Here is a 16,271-nt window from a genome sequence, read left to right on the forward strand (position 1 = left end):
ACTGACAGTTTGACGTGTAGTGTCTTGGGTCATATAATACATAATTTCCTGCACATCGAGAACCAATGAGGGTTGGGTTTTTTTGTCCATTCGATTACAGCAGCTCTTCCAAACTTTCTTGTGCTATACTGTAGAAATTTATTCATTTAATGTTTGACCCCTACCATAGCCCAAGGGTCCCCACCTACCTCTAAGAAACATCATCATAACAAGGGGAAGACGAACATGGCCCCACCAGTTTCCAAAGAAGGAGCTCCTTCAGTGAGCTTGTTGCCACTCTACCCGCCAGAAATAATACTTAGAAGAAATTGGTAACTAAGAACTGGTGCCCGAATTTGCTTATTTCCTCCTCACTTCTAATCCCTTCTCCTTTTGTGTTGTGTCTTTTGGACTGTAAGCTGAAGGCGGGGACTGACTTACTATTGAGCAGGGGGGAAATACATTAAATGAAATGCATATAGTTTCTTAATTTTGTATTATACTGCACTCCCCTCCACAGAGTACCCAAGCAGTTTTGTGACATGTACGCGTGCAAGTATTTTGGGTGTGAGAGAGTGGAGGTGGATTGGATGCACCAAAGATGTTATACAGTATCTCCTTTCTGCTAACCACAGATGTGCACAGCCCCTCTTGAAGACCTGTAGAAAACGGCTTACCACGGCCCGAGTCACAATGGAGATAATTTACCATGCTGAGATTTAAAGCTTGCCCTATCTGCAAAGCTCTTGTCCTTTCAAGCCTTAGTTTGAGAAATGAACTTGCATCAAGGTTCAGCAGAAAGGGACAAAATGAGAGCTTTGTGATCCTTCTCCTGTCATTCTGTTTTATTTATCTGAAGCAAAGAGGACAAAACATATCAGCTTAAAGACTAAGCAATTAGGTTTGTAGTTACAAAGAATTGATGTAGTACTTAAGCATGTATGTTTATATAGAGTTAGTGAACCATAAAATCTAGAGATTAAATTGGTTTTTCCCTCCACCCTCCCTTCTCTAATGACAGGTGTTCTCTATTTTGGCTCAGCCATGTTCTGTAATTGCCAGTTCTAATAATTTCACTGTGATCAGACAACACTGATTTAACAAGAATCTACACAATCTCTTGTTTAATATCATGTATTAGGCATCCTTTTGATCTTATCTCTCTGCAGTTTGCTTGGGGCTTGTTGGCAGAAATGCTCAAGAGTATCTTAACAGCTGTGCTGGTGTAGGTGTAGCTAACTTGGCCGGGAGCCCAATCTGCGCCTGACAAATTGTTTTATTCATTTCCCATAAAACATGAATTTAAGAGGCAGAGCAGTGGCGGGTTGCTGCTAAATTCCTTGCCCCGGGCCTGAAAAGAGATGACAAATATTTGCCGGAGTGCAGAAAGTTTTTTGGGGGGTTGAGGTTGGGATGTTTCTTTACCACCATCACCATTCCTAGACTTTTCTTCTCCATCTGATTGAGATGATAGCAGATGATTTGAAATCTTACAGAAATTCTCCATAGTAGTAGAGATTAACAGGAGAATGAAAACATAATAAATGTTTATTGAACTACGCACAGCTACACAATGGCTAAGCACACCAATGTTTGCAATGACTGTGACAAAAGCAATTGGATAGAGTTGCCTGTCTGTGGAACAAATGATTGACCTGTCATTTATGGACATTGTTGTATCGTATTAAAAAAATCCCTTCCACTTCTCTGTACTGAAGGAGCATGTCATCATTAGTTTTTTTGAAATACAATTTTTTGTTCAAGTTTTGGATTGCTAAGTTCAAAAGCTGTATGAATTCGGAGAGAAAATATTTAATGCACTATACTTCCATCATATTTATGGAACAATATGGAATCACATTGCCCAAAGAGTGCTTGGAAACTAAGTTTGTTATGCTACCTAATAGCCCTGCAAAAATTGCATGGAAATTCATGATGACTGTGACAAAACTAGGTGTAGAACCTAATACAGAAATTACTTCAGCTGCTCAGGCTACCTAGATTTAAGCAATTTTCCTTGCCTTTCCAGACTCTTGAGTTAGGCAGCAGAGGCAGAAAGGGCAGACTAATATTCTTCTTCCTAGTTTTATTTTTTAACCTTGAAAGATTTGCAAAAGTGAAGACTCTAAAATTCATTGGAATTCTGCAGTTCTCCCCATTGCGCAATTTCATGCAAATGTTCTATACCTCAGTATGAAATGTACATGAACAAACTATTTATGTGCTCAGTGAAGCCTTGCTGGTGTAAATGATACATGAACTGATGTAGTAATTATGCAAGAGAAAGTGCTTTTTGTTATCAAATACAATTAATATTATATAAGGAGAAAGATGTCATCTTCACCTTATGACATCAGTACAGTATGAATCAATTTGCAAATTGTATTACAGTGGTACCTCAGGTTAAGAACTTAATTTATTCTGGAGGTCCGTTCTTAACCTGAAACTGTTCTTAACCTGAAGCACCACTTTAGCTAATGGGGCCTCCTGCCACCGCCGCACGATTTCTGTTCTCATCCTGAAGCAAAGTTCTTAACCCGAGGTACTATTTCTGGGTTAGCGGAGTCTGTAACCTGAAGCGTCTGTAACCCGAGGCACCACTGTATATACATTAGGTCTTCTGGAGTACATTTACTTACTTAACTTACTGCTAAATCGCAAAACATATTAGAGTGGTTTACAACATTAAAAAGATAACATAACACATTTTTTTAAAAAAAAAAGTTGAAAAAAATCAGTAAACCATTGTCGGATAAATACTCCTGCATAGGCCTGGCAGAAAAAAAGGGTTTTCAGCAGATATTTAAAAGTTGGCACAGAAGGTGCTTGCTGAATCTCTGTGGGCAGAGTATTCCACAAGAATTTTTATGGGATACCTTGACATCACTGTTAACTTTTCCTGTAGTCTCTGGCTTCATCCCCCTGCCCAAAGGAAACATGTTTATTCTGTTGAAATTAATGGAACAGGCAAGCCAAATAAATATGTGTTAAATTTATTTTGCGTTTCCAATGAAATATACCCTGAGCATGCAGATCATTGCTGGCGATACAACTTGCCGGGAGCTAGCCTATTCCACATTATGTAGGTGTGTATAAAAATCTAGATATTCTGGGATTTTGTTATATCAGAAATAAAATGATTGTTGGGATTATGATCTTCCAAGAGGGTGAATGGTGATGTTATTTGGTTACTTAAAGGCTGAGTACAAGAAGATGACATAGAAATGATTATTTAGTGTCAACTCTCAGAATATTAATAGGCCAGAATTGGAAAAATACAATTTATCATTCAACAGATAGCTGATTAATTAAAGCATAAGATAATGGTATGCCTGGCAAGGTGAAGAAACCTATTTATGGGGGTGCAGTGGAGAGCAAGGCATTTTTTTTAATTAAAAAGTCGAGTTTATTTAATATTGGAATAATTGAGTGTAAGCCTCAGGAAATCTATATTTTCTGCTGGGGGTTATTTAAGAACATGGTTGTAAAATAACATTCGGCAGGCATGGAAGTGATTATTTTTCTTGTTGATCTTTGTTCTTATTTGAAGACTTGCGGGATTATTAAATCGTTGTAGCTGTGAAAATTAGTTTAATTGATATAGCAAATTGCATTAATAGTTACATATTGTAGTATTATAGCATGCTTTTGGTTTTTTTCTTTTAAATATATCTTTTAAAAAGAAATACTTTTAAAAAAACTTAACAAATTAAAAAATAACAATTATAGAAGTGAACCCGATGAAGGTCAGGCCAGCCTTTCATGCAAAGGTCAAGAAGCTCTGGTGAATTGTCTCTTGAGTATCTCCTTTCCCTTGGCATACTGTGAAACAGTATGTGAAATACTGGATGCCAGCCTGCCTGCTGATCTTAAGAAGTCCAAAGAAGCTTCACGATTCTTACAGGGCAAACTCCTGTTACCCGTAGGCAACAGGCATACAAAATATTTGCTATAATTCTGCAGCAGTTAAAGAGTTTCAAGATAGCCGAGGAGATGATAAAGTGGAAAGTACTTAAGAATTTTGACTTGTGTACAAACACATTTCATATGCATATCTTTGCTCGGCTCTTTGAAAGTTAGATCTAGTGAATTTTGCATCCTTGGCCCTGTATGCAGTGTACCTTTCCTGTTCTTTTAATATGGTCCAGCCACGTTCACAAATTAAGAATGAAGGTCTGCGCCGGGGTGGGGAGCCCTTTGGCTCCGTGGGCCAGGCACTCATCAGGACCTGTCTTGCTGGTCAAATTCAACAGGTGCGTGAGACCGCTCATCTGTCAATCACATGGTGTCATTATGACATCACAAGAAATCCTCAAAGACCAGAGACTTAAAGGGGAAGGGGTAGACTTGTTAAAGGCTTTAAGGAAGTTGACACTCTCGGGTTTGAGCCTCCAGACTAGCAGGGGTCAGCAAACCTTTTCAGCAGGGGGCCGGTCCACTGTCCCTCAGACCTTGTGGAGGGCCGGACTATATTTTTTGGGGGAAAAGAAGAAGAACGAATTCCTATGCCCCACAAATAATCCAGAGATGCATTTTAAATAAAAGCACACATTCTACTCATGTGAAAACATCAGGCAGGCCCCACAAATAACCCAGAGATGCATTTTAAATAAAAGGACACATTCTACTCATGTAAAAACACGCTTATTTCTGGACCATCCGTGGGCCGGATTTAGAAGGCGATTGGGCCGGATCCAGCCCCCGGGCCTTAGCTTGCCTACCCATGCTCCAGAGGCTGAGATGGAAGCACAGCAACAGCCAGAAAGCCTTTGCCCCTCTGAAGGGTCTCTCATTCAAGAGCTGCTTCAGATGGTGCTTTTGCAGAGGGCTTTAATCCCTGCTCTGCTAATCTAGCCCTGGCTGTGCAGTTTTCTCCCCTGTGGGGAATGGGTTTGTGCAGCCAATACAAGATTAAACCCTGCCCTCCTGCCTATTAGCTGACATCAACAGTGACGCCAGCTGATGGGTGGCTAGGCGTAGTATGGGGATAGAAGGTATTGTGAGAAATTGGACACTTTGGTGGGCCAAATTTGACCCATGGGCCAGAGATTCTACACCTAGTGCACTCCAAGTCATGCCACCAGCAGTTGTATGGTGAAATCTCTGAATGCGGGCATTAGACACTCCTGTACTAGTGGCAAACAAACTAGAAGCAAACTGTGGCATTATTCCCTGGATGCCACACTCTTTGAGTGAGCTGATTTCCCCCACTGAGAGCAGCAAGACCATTGCAATACAGAACGTGCTCGCATTATTATATTATATTATATTATATTATATTATATTATATTATATTATACTATCATATCATATCATATCATATCATATCATATCATATCATATCATATCACATCACAGTGGTACCTCAGGTTAAGTACTTAATTCATTCCGGAGGTCCGTTCTTAACCTGAAACTGTTCTTAACCTGAAACACCACTTTAGCAAATGGGGCCTCCTGCTGCTGCCGCGCCACCGGAGCCCAATTTCTGTTCTTATCCTGAAGCAAAGTTCTTAACCTGAAGCACTATTTCTGGGTTAGCGGAGTGTGTAAACTGAAGCGTATGTAACCTGAAGTGTATGTAACCCGAGGTACCACTGTATTATTCATTTAACAAAATTTGTATGCTGCCTGATCATTACAAAACCTCTTAAGTGACTTACAAGAGAGATTGAAATTAGCACTGAAAGCAGTTAACTGTAATTAAAAACAGTTAATTGAATAGAATGTTGACTCGGAAGAGGTAGTTTTCCAAGCAAAGGCTAGCAGCAAGCGAAGCTGCCTGATACCTGGTCAGACAATCTGTTGACAGATCTACTCAAACTTAGAATCATAGAATCATAGAATCATAGAATCATAGAGTTGGAAGAGACCACAAGGGCCATCGAGTCCAACCCCCTGCCAAGCAGGAAACACCATCAGAGCACTCCTGACATATGGTTGTCAAGCCTCTGCTTAAAGACCTCCAAAGAAGGAGACTCCACCACACTCCTTGGCAGCAAATTCCACTGTCAAACAGCTCTTACTGTCAGGAAGTTCTTCCTAATGTTTAGGTGGAATCTTCTTTCTTGTAGTTTGGATCCATTGCTCCGTGTCCGCTTCTCTGGAGCAGCAGAAAACAACCTTTCTCCCTCCTCTATGTGACATCCTTTTATATATTTGAACATGGCTATCATATCACCCCTTAACCTCCTCTTCTCCAGGCTAAACATGCCCAGCTCCCTTAGCCGTTCCTCATAAGGCATCGTTTCCAGGCCTTTGACCATTTTGGTTGCCCTCCTCTGGACACGTTCCAGTTTGTCAGTGTCCTTCTTGAACTGTGGTGCCCAGAACTGGACACAGTACTCCAGGTGAGGTCTGACCAGAGCAGAATACAGTGGCACTATTACTTCCCTTGATCTAGATGCTATACTCCTATTGATGCAGCACCTCTCTTTCGCATCACCTGCTGCTTGAACATTTTTAACTGGAGATACTGGGGGACTGAACCTGAGACATTCTGCAAGTGAAGCATGTGTTCGATGACTGAGCTGTGATTCCCCCTTCACAAACTGGAGGTATCAAAATGACACTATGTCCCCAAGTCGCTAGTGCCTTTTATTTGCTGCAGGATGAACCACACGACAGGAAATGGTTTTGTCCCTGGGGTCTTCCCAACTTTGGCCCCTGTACGATACTGATGCATCTTAAATCCAATGTATCAAAATTGGTTGCAGTGTCACCTAAGAATTTGTTTTAAACTTTGCCTCCTAAGAATTGCATTCACTGGTGACTAAACTGGAGCGTGACGTGGAAATTGGCATATAAATGCAATCCTGACCAGGCCTCTTAATATATATTGCTTAAAAGGTTTATTACTATTATTTTTATTGTCATTTAAAAAAGCACCACCTCATTCAAATTAGAATGGCGAGGCCTCATTTCCTGAAGAGCTGGTTTCTTTGTTTCTTGCTTATTCTCTTACCTTACTCAAGAGTAAATTGCACCAGTACCCTGCATTTCTTCCTTTTCCCTTCATATTTTTTGCTGAAAGAATACAGGAGTCCCCCTTCCTCCCTCTCTCTTTTTTTATAAAACCCCCAGCACTGAGGTGCTCTGCCTGTTAGTGATATCCAAAACAGCTGTTCCACGATAAACCCAGGACAGCTGCATGACAGTGTGTGAAAAAAAACCAAAAAACCCAGCAGCCTCATGTTCCTAAAACTTGAGCTCGCATTTGCCACGTTTTCTGCAGGGCAGCAATTTAGAGACATTAAAATTCCTTGGCGTTACTTATTAAAAAGTACATGCCTTAGGCAGATAGAAATACAATTAGAAAACATGTAAGTGTTTCTGTTCATTGCTGAGGGCTCCTAGGCCAAACCTTTCACAACAGTCTATTTTGAAACCAGGCATGATGCTAACTCAGGCCGAAACCTGTGCAGTGAGATTTTTGAAGGCCCTGTGAAGTATCTCTGTGCCTTTGGTGGGAAGGGTCAGCATCCTGCAATTTGGAAGGGAGCCTGGAGCATCAGATTTAACAAGCGGGCAAATTATTTTTATTTATTTATCAAATTTGTATACCACCCTTCACCTGTTGATCTCAAGGTGTCTGGGAGAACCTCCTCGGTGACTAAGGAAATGCAGAAGAAGTTAGAGAAATGTTGTTGGCATAGAATTAGCTCCTTGATTTTCAGTGACCAGAAATATTCTGGTCAGTGTGGTGGTAGCATCCTGACCGCAACTGCCTGTAGTTCACACCTCAAAGCACGGGGTCATAGTAAATAAGGACTTGGTGCTTGATGTATAGAGTCCCATGGTACCTATACACCCAAGTAGCCCCCAGTTTTTGCACAGTTGTCGATTTTTTTTAACAAAACGTTTCACCTAGATGTGTGTGCCTTTTATTGTAATTTTATAATTCAAAGAGTTTTTATGAGATCTGGAATGGGGTTTAAGAACTCTTTGTTAAATAACACCTGGAGTTGAAAGTACTGGAAGACACATAGCACCAAACGAAATCACCTTCCTTTAAGTAATTAATTGTAATTTCTCCTTTAATTAGCCGTCCTGCCCTTTTAATATTGACAGATAACTGGAGCTTATTACTGGATTAGAGTAGACAGGAATACTGAGCAAGGGGTAGGAGGTTGGTTTTCAGGGAGAGCTGTTAATTATTTTTTTTTTGAATTTGTGAAAATTTTAAATTAAGTTACACAGGAAGTAACAGGACAAAAACTACAAATACTTCTAAGCACAGTCATAACAAATGACTTAAAAATTGGAGTTATTAATAACTAATTAAATGTTAGTTAAACAAGCAAATTACACTGTGCATTCCAGTTTTCATTTGTGTGGAACTATATGACTGATATGAATAGGGGGGGTGGACTATATAGCACTCCTAGAAAATCTAGTTGCTTTGCAGCAAGTTTTGCACCTCTGCCTCAGCTCGGTGTTCAAAAATGAATTTTTGATTTTCTACTGTGAAGTTATCAGTAACATTTGGTGCTTTTTATACATGCGATTTGCTGATGTGTGAAATCCAGGTTGTTTAATGAGCATCTAATAAAAACAGCGTAGGGAAAGTAAATGATATAAAAAGAACTCGTCAAACATATATCACTCATTCAAGATACTTTTAGTCTTTCGGCTGGATGTAGTTATTTGTACAGCTGGAAGATTTCAAGCTCTATATGTTGCAGAGCTCTGCTTGTTGACCTTCTGACATCAATCAACTATGAATGGGTCATGGCAAGGCAAAAAAATTGGAGTAGAATTCCAACAGAGTGCAGGTTAATTTACAGCTCTGGTTTCCACTGAACACACAGTTATAGTTTTATATGGTATGAAATCTATTTGTTTTTAAAAATAACTATCAATGTTTCTTGTCCTATTTTGGCTATGAGATATAACTTTAGCTTGTTTTGTTTTGTGGGCGTGTGGGATATTTGGATTTTTATCTTTAGAGTTTAGTGCAACAACACTATTTACCGTATTTTTTGCTCTATAAGACCCACTTTTTCCCTCCTAAAAAGTAAGGGGAAATGTGTGTGCGTCTTATGGAGCTAATGCAGGCTGTGCAGCTATCCCAGAAGCCGGAACAGCAAGAGGGATTGCTGCTTTCACTGCGCAGCGATCCCTCTTGCTGTTCTGGCTTCTGAGATTCAGAATTCTTTTTTTCTTGTTTTCCTCCTCCAAAAACTAGGTGCGTCTTGTGGTCTGGTGTATCTTATAGAGCGAAAAATACGGTAGATACAAAAGGGATTTCTGTGTAGAGTGTGAGATAGGAAATCTTTTTCAGCCTTTTTAGGTGATACCTAATCTCTGTATCGTAGACTACATTCACTTTTGCTCTTTTCCTACAGAACCTAGGTAGCACCACTATCAGGGAAGGGGTGGAGAGATGCTTAAAAATGCAGGAGGTGCTGTAGCATCCCTGCTTAAAAACATGCCCCTGATAAAAAGCAAGAAGCATCACCATAGTTCGGGGAATCATCTTAGCCAGGCAAAAACACCCAAGAAAGGACTGGAGCAGAGCCAGTTAGGCAGTATGGCCAGGACTTGATCTAGGGAGGCTGTCCTGGCCAATTAGCAAAACTGCCCTTTGAATCTTGACCATTGTCCGTAAGTGTCGTATTGCTACCAAAAGTGCATACCACTCTCAATATTATTATTTTTTTTTTAAAATAATTTTTATTGATTTTACAACATAAACAAAAAACAAATAAACATAACACGACTTCCCCAAACCTCCCCTTCCCTGCATCCATATTTTAAAAATTTTTAGCAATTTTTCATCCCAACCACTCTCAATATTAGTCCTGTGCAAGAGGATTGGATTTTGTCTCTGGCCACTTTCACACCATACATTTAAAGCACTATCACACCACTTCAAAGCAGTCAGCATATGTGCTGCCGGGGTGCAAAGATCCGCCCTGCACCCCCAAATTTAGTTTAGCCGCCCCCAAATTAACTTTTATTAAGCTTTTTTTGGGAGGGGGGAACCAAAAGTTGTTGTTGACCTTTTTTGGGGGGGGGGATCGCTCACCTGTAACAACAGTGCAGCGGAAAATACTGCATTTGACGGAGTAACAGAGCAGAAGAGGAGGGGACAGGGGCTTTTGCTTCATTGCTTTCCACTGCTGCCAATCGAGAGGGACCGGTATACAGTAGGTATCCATTTGCCCCCCCCCCCCGAATTCGGTGCCCGGGTGCCACGCACCCCTTGCACCCCGGGAAATGACAGCCCTGGCAGTCAGGGGTTCCCCACACCCAAATAATTCTGGAAACAGAGGTTTCTTAAGGGTGCCGAGAGTGGCTGGGAGACCCCATTTCCGCCCCAGAGCCACAATTCACAGAGCTCTCTGGGCAGAGGGCTTGACTCTTAAACCATTCTGGAAACTGTAGCTCTGGGAAGGGCTAATAAGCTCCTAATAGCTCTCAGCACCCTTAAGAAACTACAGCTCCCAGAATTCTTTGAAGGAAGCTATGACTGATTAAAGTGGTATCGCAGTGCTTTAAATGCATGGTATGAATGTGGCTTCTGCATCCCTGAAATTGTCCACTTTTTAGTCACTGAAAATTGTCTTAAGTAGCTACATGAGAAACTTCCTGCCAGTTTCATCTAACTAGAAGTAAAATGTAAAGGTAAAGTAGCAATTTATCTGGTAGAAGTTTAAGCCTTAAAAAAACAACTCCTACAGCAAGGTTACCGTCAGGATTGTGCTGATCTGTACAATGCATTGTACTTAATGTTCAAGCCAAGCTCCCTAGTGAGAAGAGTTTGTTTTGTGGAGTTGGCAAACATTAAAGGTTAAGTTTTAGAAGGTTATTGTACCTGCAGGTGACCTAGACTTTTGCAAAGGTGCTTTTAAATTTCATCTTCTTTGTCATGAAGTATAGAAACAATACTAATAGTCTGAGTGATTTTTTTAAAAAATCTGAAAAAACGAACAGAGGCTTTTTTTGTGAGGGAAAAAAAAAACCCCAGTGAAGCAAGCTTAGTTTGAATCCAGCCTTTAATCACATGCTCCCAAGTTGGCTGTTAATGATCAAAAAGCCCTTGTAGCAATTTGAACTGCTGCCAGCATCACCCACTGCTGGAAAAATAAAATAATTAACTTAAACCAACATGCTGAGATGCAACTGTGGCCGCATATCTGTGCTGAAATTATGCATGGATCTTTGCCAGAAGGTAGCAATGGAAGCACGTGGAGAAAACGGCAGGGAGTTGCAAGCAGTGTTTATATATGTGCAATTGTAGTTAACTGTTGAAATAATTGTATGTCAGCCCATAGTCTGGATGCTTCTGTAGACTTGCTAGTTGTCGCTCGGCCCAAATCCTGATGAATGCCTCCAATGTACATTAATGGTTGGGGAAGGGAACAGGACTGGGAGAATTCCAGCCTCTTTTAGGTTTAACTTAACGTTACCAGACGTCCCCTTTTCCTGCGGACAGTCCCCAGATTTACAAATCAGTCCCCTGACAAAATCCATTGAAGTTGAAAAGTGTCCCCAGATTCATTGAAAAAAAAACTGGTAACCTTAGTTTAACTTGCATGTCTGTCGGGGATATGCAGAAGATATATCCCAAGCTTTCTTTTTTACAACCAACCAGCACAATGCTTGTCTTCCCCGCCCGCCCCAACTTTTTGCAACTGAAAGACAGAACATGGAAAGAGGAAAGAGAAAATAAGAATCAACAGAGAAAGATACAGGAAGGAAGAAAAGACAGGAAATTTGGGGAAGTGAAAAAGACAGCGAGGGAGCAAGAAAAATAGATGTGCCTTGAAAAGAATGGGGGAGTAAAGGGACACCCCCACAGTCGTTTGGGGAGAGATATTATTCCTTATCCTTATCTTGTAGTTTGGTACTGAGGTTCCATTCCACCATAACTCCAAATTATAATTTTTGTAACTAGGATTTTCTCTCTGTTACAAAGTGGCTATTATCCCTTCAAAATATGCTGAAGTTTCTGTTTTATTTACTTTTATGTTTTGGTATACTAAGGGTTAATGCAGGATTTTCACAAAATGGCTGCTTTAAAACTCTATGCAGGCAACTCCTCATTTACACGGGAGTGCGTTCCAAGGCCCCACATGGGTCAGCATAAACCTGCCCCGCCCTGTTCCGGTGCCAAAAATGGCACATGTGTGCTATATGTGCACAAATGGGAAGTTGCCTGTAGTTATTTCTTCTGACTTGTATATTATTTACAATGCTTTCTAGAATTCAGTCCAGGACGCCAACTTACTAATATCTGTATATCTGCCCAGTTTGTCTGGTGACTTTGTACTTCTTGGCCAGTCTAGTGCAGTCTGTAAACCCGCCTTCTGCCTGTTGGGCCTAGCAGAGGAAGGAGGCCTCGTCTCAGCCTGGGAGATGCTCCCTTTTGTTGACCTGACTTTTCCAGAAGTTTAGTCATTGTGGTGTGAGTTAGCTGTGCTTCCTGCATTGCTAGAGGTTGGATGACGCTTGGGTTCCCTTCCAACCCTACAACTCTATGGATCTTTGAGTCTTCTTCAAGGATCACTTCTCCAGGACAGGTGAAGGACAAAACTAAGACTAGCAAACGGGAACAAAGCTCCAGGAATCCTGGGAACGGCAGTAGGACACAGCAGAGACCTATCCTGCGCTGTTATACATGAGAAAAGAAAACAGTAGGGTGGGAGAAGGAAGGACAAGGAGTTGAAAGGAGAGTCAGCAGCTTGTCCTGTGATCTGCTAAGCTGCCTGTTGAAAGACAGAGAACTAACTGTGCTCCCAAGCCAAAGTTCTACTGAAGGTTGAACAGGAAGGAGTCCCTTCAAGGCCAGAGGAGAACTGCAGCTGCTGGAGGCACTTTTTGGACCACAGGCTGCTGAAACTAACACTACTTTGCTTTTGGCAGAAGTTCAGTGCTGGCTAGGACAAGGACAAAGTTTGTGTCCGTAGGGATGTTTAAATAGAGACAGAGGGTGGAAATTGCCTGTGCAATTGCCTTCTTTTAACCCTTGTTTCATTCCGTCACTTCAGTTGCTAATCATCTGTATATACTTTCAGCGTCAAAGTTCATTTCTCATCTGTTTCTTTTTTTTTTTAAAAAAACAACCACTTAGCACCTTATGAAATCCCATATGACCAACTGTACAAAAACATATTTCACACAGGGTTTTTTCTGACACTCCACAAAACATGTCTAGCTAAACATTAGAATAAATCCCGGAGCATTCTCGTTTGTGAAAACTTTGACAAAAGAATGATTCCACAGAAAATGTAAGCCTTTTTTTAAAAAAAGGCTTGGAAACCAGAAAGAAAGATGAGGCCATAACAGTATCAAAATGGCAGGGGTCTTTTTTTGCCATAAAACTTTTTGGACTCCTGCTCTGTCATCTCATTGCTCTAGTATTCCATGCAACGTTCCCAAATCCCTTAGCACTTGGACATCAGGAGGCAGAAATCTTCACAATGTTGGAATCAAAGCACGTTGGAAATAAGGGACGCTTGAAGAGACCTCAAACTTGTTAAATTTGAAAACAATAAATAATGTGGCACTCCTATTCTGACCCACTGATCTTTTTTCCAAATGATGTGTTTGGGAGAGCTGATCTCACAGAATCAGGTGATCTGAAACAAGTTCATTTCCCTTACAATTGTGCTCTAAGGGAGGATTAAAATTTCATCATTTTATTAATATGCATTATGCAGAGAATTCAGGATAACCATACTGTAGGAGTTTATTTCACTTATACCATCACAATTCAATTTATTTTTTAAAAATAAAATAAAATACAGATAATTCTGAATCCTCACTCCTCTTCCCCCCCAGGTTTTTTTTCAGGCTTTTCACAACCCAGAATCAGTGTCTACACAATTCTTGGTAACAACTATTTATAATAATGTTCTTTTTCCTTTTTGTAGGTCCTTTTGTTCTGCATTACTGCTGCCCTGTTTATGTTCTTTTTCAGGTATGTTGTCCTATATTTTTTCATACTTTATATTAAAGGGTAATTTGAAAAACCTTGGCCGGTTTTTATAACTTCATGTTTTTCTCCAAATTAAAAAAAGAAGAAGTTTAGATTTATTCCAAAAAACAGGTTTGGTAGTAATTACCTTACACTGAAAATTTTCAAGCTTCTTGAAATCTTATTCTGCAGCACCATTTGGTAAAAAGGAAGTGGAAAGAGGAGTGTCCTGTAAGGATCCACTTATTCATTTGGGTATAAAGAGAAAAAGATAATGTTTTCATGGACTGCCACCTACTAATGAAATTCTGCAACTGCCTACTATTAGTAGTCTTAAAAACCAGCCAAAATATTCCTAGTACTGGAAAAAGCTGTGATGATGTTGTGAAAAATAAACTTTTCTTAGATTCTCTTTAGGATAATGGCGTCTTACTAATAATTTTTGTTTTCTGCCCTAATTACCTTGAGTTATTTTCCATTTGGGGGTGGGCTAGGAACCCTGACAAGTAAATAAAAGAATTCAGGAGCTAATAAATAAAGTGATAATCAGATTATTTGCATAGCTCAAAATCCATTCTCTCCTCTCACACACAACAGTTGGCTTAAATGTTGGTCATTTCGTTAATGCTGCAAAATATTTTCCCTGCATGCTACAAACACTAGTTCAGGTCTGGTGGTTCCTGGTGCCATGAAGCATTTGAAATCCTTTTTTGTGGCTGCCTTCCATTTCTGGATATTCAAAAAATCCATTTCCTTTGCCACTTATTAGATGCTTTGCTAATGAATTAAATCTGATGTAGGCTAGTACAGTGCATGAAATAATACCACAATAATTTTGATAGTCTTTAAGGTGCCACAAGCTTCTTGTTTTTAAGAACTCATTCCTTAACTGGGCTAAAACTTAATGGCCCTCATAAGTATGGCCATATATGCCTACAATCTTTGTGGCTCATTTCATGTATCTGATGTAAGGACTTCCACTAGTGTAATGCAGTTTTCCCCCACTGTCCTCCCACTGCGCCCATCCCAGATTGGCTTTGGGTGTGTGTGTGTCTAGAGAACCCCAAAAACAATGTGCAGAAATGCTTGCGCTGGTGAAATGCTTGTAGCAGCATGGCGTTGAATTCCTCTCTTAGTCTCTAAGGTGCTGTGCTAAAGCACCTTTTGACCCTTGATTCCTCCGTTCCCTAAATTGCTTCATTATGCCTTATATTGGGTACTCTGCTAAAGTAACTACAACTTTCCAGCTCTTAAAGGTTTCTCAAGGAAACGTGGTTACTTCCATTTGTTAGCTGTGACTTTCCCAAATAGCTGCAAAAACTTGGAAGCTTCTCTTTTATAATAATTCCAGTCATTAAGTAATTTCCAATTGGTAGTCAGGAACATACTTGGTGCATATGTTGGGGTGGAGCTGGATAAATTGTTAGAGGAAGAAGATGGAGGGGAAATGGCTTTTGATACTAGCAGCCATCTCTGTTTTGTTTTTCTGCTGTTACACAGTTGACGCGGGAGGCCTTCCCAGGTTATCTTGCGCAGGGGAGGGAAGGAAAATAACTGGCCAATAACTTAATAGAAGGTTCTGAATTTGACCAGTTTCTACAGCGTCTTCTCAATGTTTCCTGTAGTTTTGAGCAAAATCATAAAGTAGGCCTGAACACAAATTTTGCCTGTTACCTGAAGATACATAATGAAGGCACCAAGCAAGCCTCCCTACGGAGATCATTCCACAAATTGGGAGCCAAAGCAAAAAGGTACATGAGGTAGGGTCACAGATGAGGAGTACAGGGTCCAGGTCAGTTCATATGGGGAGAGGTGGTCCATGAGGTACAGTGGTACCTCAGGTTACAGACGCTTCAGGTTACAGACTCCACAAACCCAGAAATAGTACCTTGGGGTTAAGAACTTTGCTTCAGGATGAGAACAGAAACCATGTGGCGGCGGGAGGCCCCATTAGCTAAAGTGGTACCTCAGGTTAAGAACAGTTTCAGGTTAAGAATGGACCTCCAGAACGAATTAAGTTCTTAACCTGAGGTACCACTGTACTGCAGTCCTGAGCTGCTTAAGCCTTTATAGGTCAAGGGCAACACTTTGAATTGGGCTCAGAAACCAACTGGCAGCCAGTCCAATTGGGCCACTATCGGTGTAATATGCTCAAACTGTCCACAATACTACAAGCCACTAAAATGTTAAAAGATATTTTGCTTTCATATTCCAAAAGCCCTGGGGAATCTATTATGTTGCAAGGTTGACAGAAATGGTAGATAGTTGTGTTGGTCCTTCAGAAAAAAATCAAAAAGCCATAATAGGGTAAGTGATATTAAAGGTAAAGGGACCCCTGACCATTAGGTCCAGTCATGACCGACTCTGGGGT

General features: G+C 40.6%; 1 protein-coding gene across 1 annotated transcript in view; it reads left to right on the forward strand.

Moving 5' to 3' along the window:
• TMEM135 (transmembrane protein 135) overlaps positions 1-16,271 on the forward strand; it is a 169,191-nt gene that overhangs the window by 94,854 nt on the left and 58,066 nt on the right. Inside the window, exon 6 of the mRNA XM_081860536.1 lies at positions 13,857-13,903. Coding sequence (XP_081716662.1) covers positions 13,857-13,903 — 47 coding nt within the window. The remainder of the gene's footprint in view (positions 1-13,856; positions 13,904-16,271) is intronic.

Source organism: Podarcis erhardii, assembly GCF_964252035.2.
Source record: "Podarcis erhardii genome assembly, chromosome: 4".
NCBI classification, from domain to species: domain Eukaryota; kingdom Metazoa; phylum Chordata; class Lepidosauria; order Squamata; family Lacertidae; genus Podarcis; species Podarcis erhardii.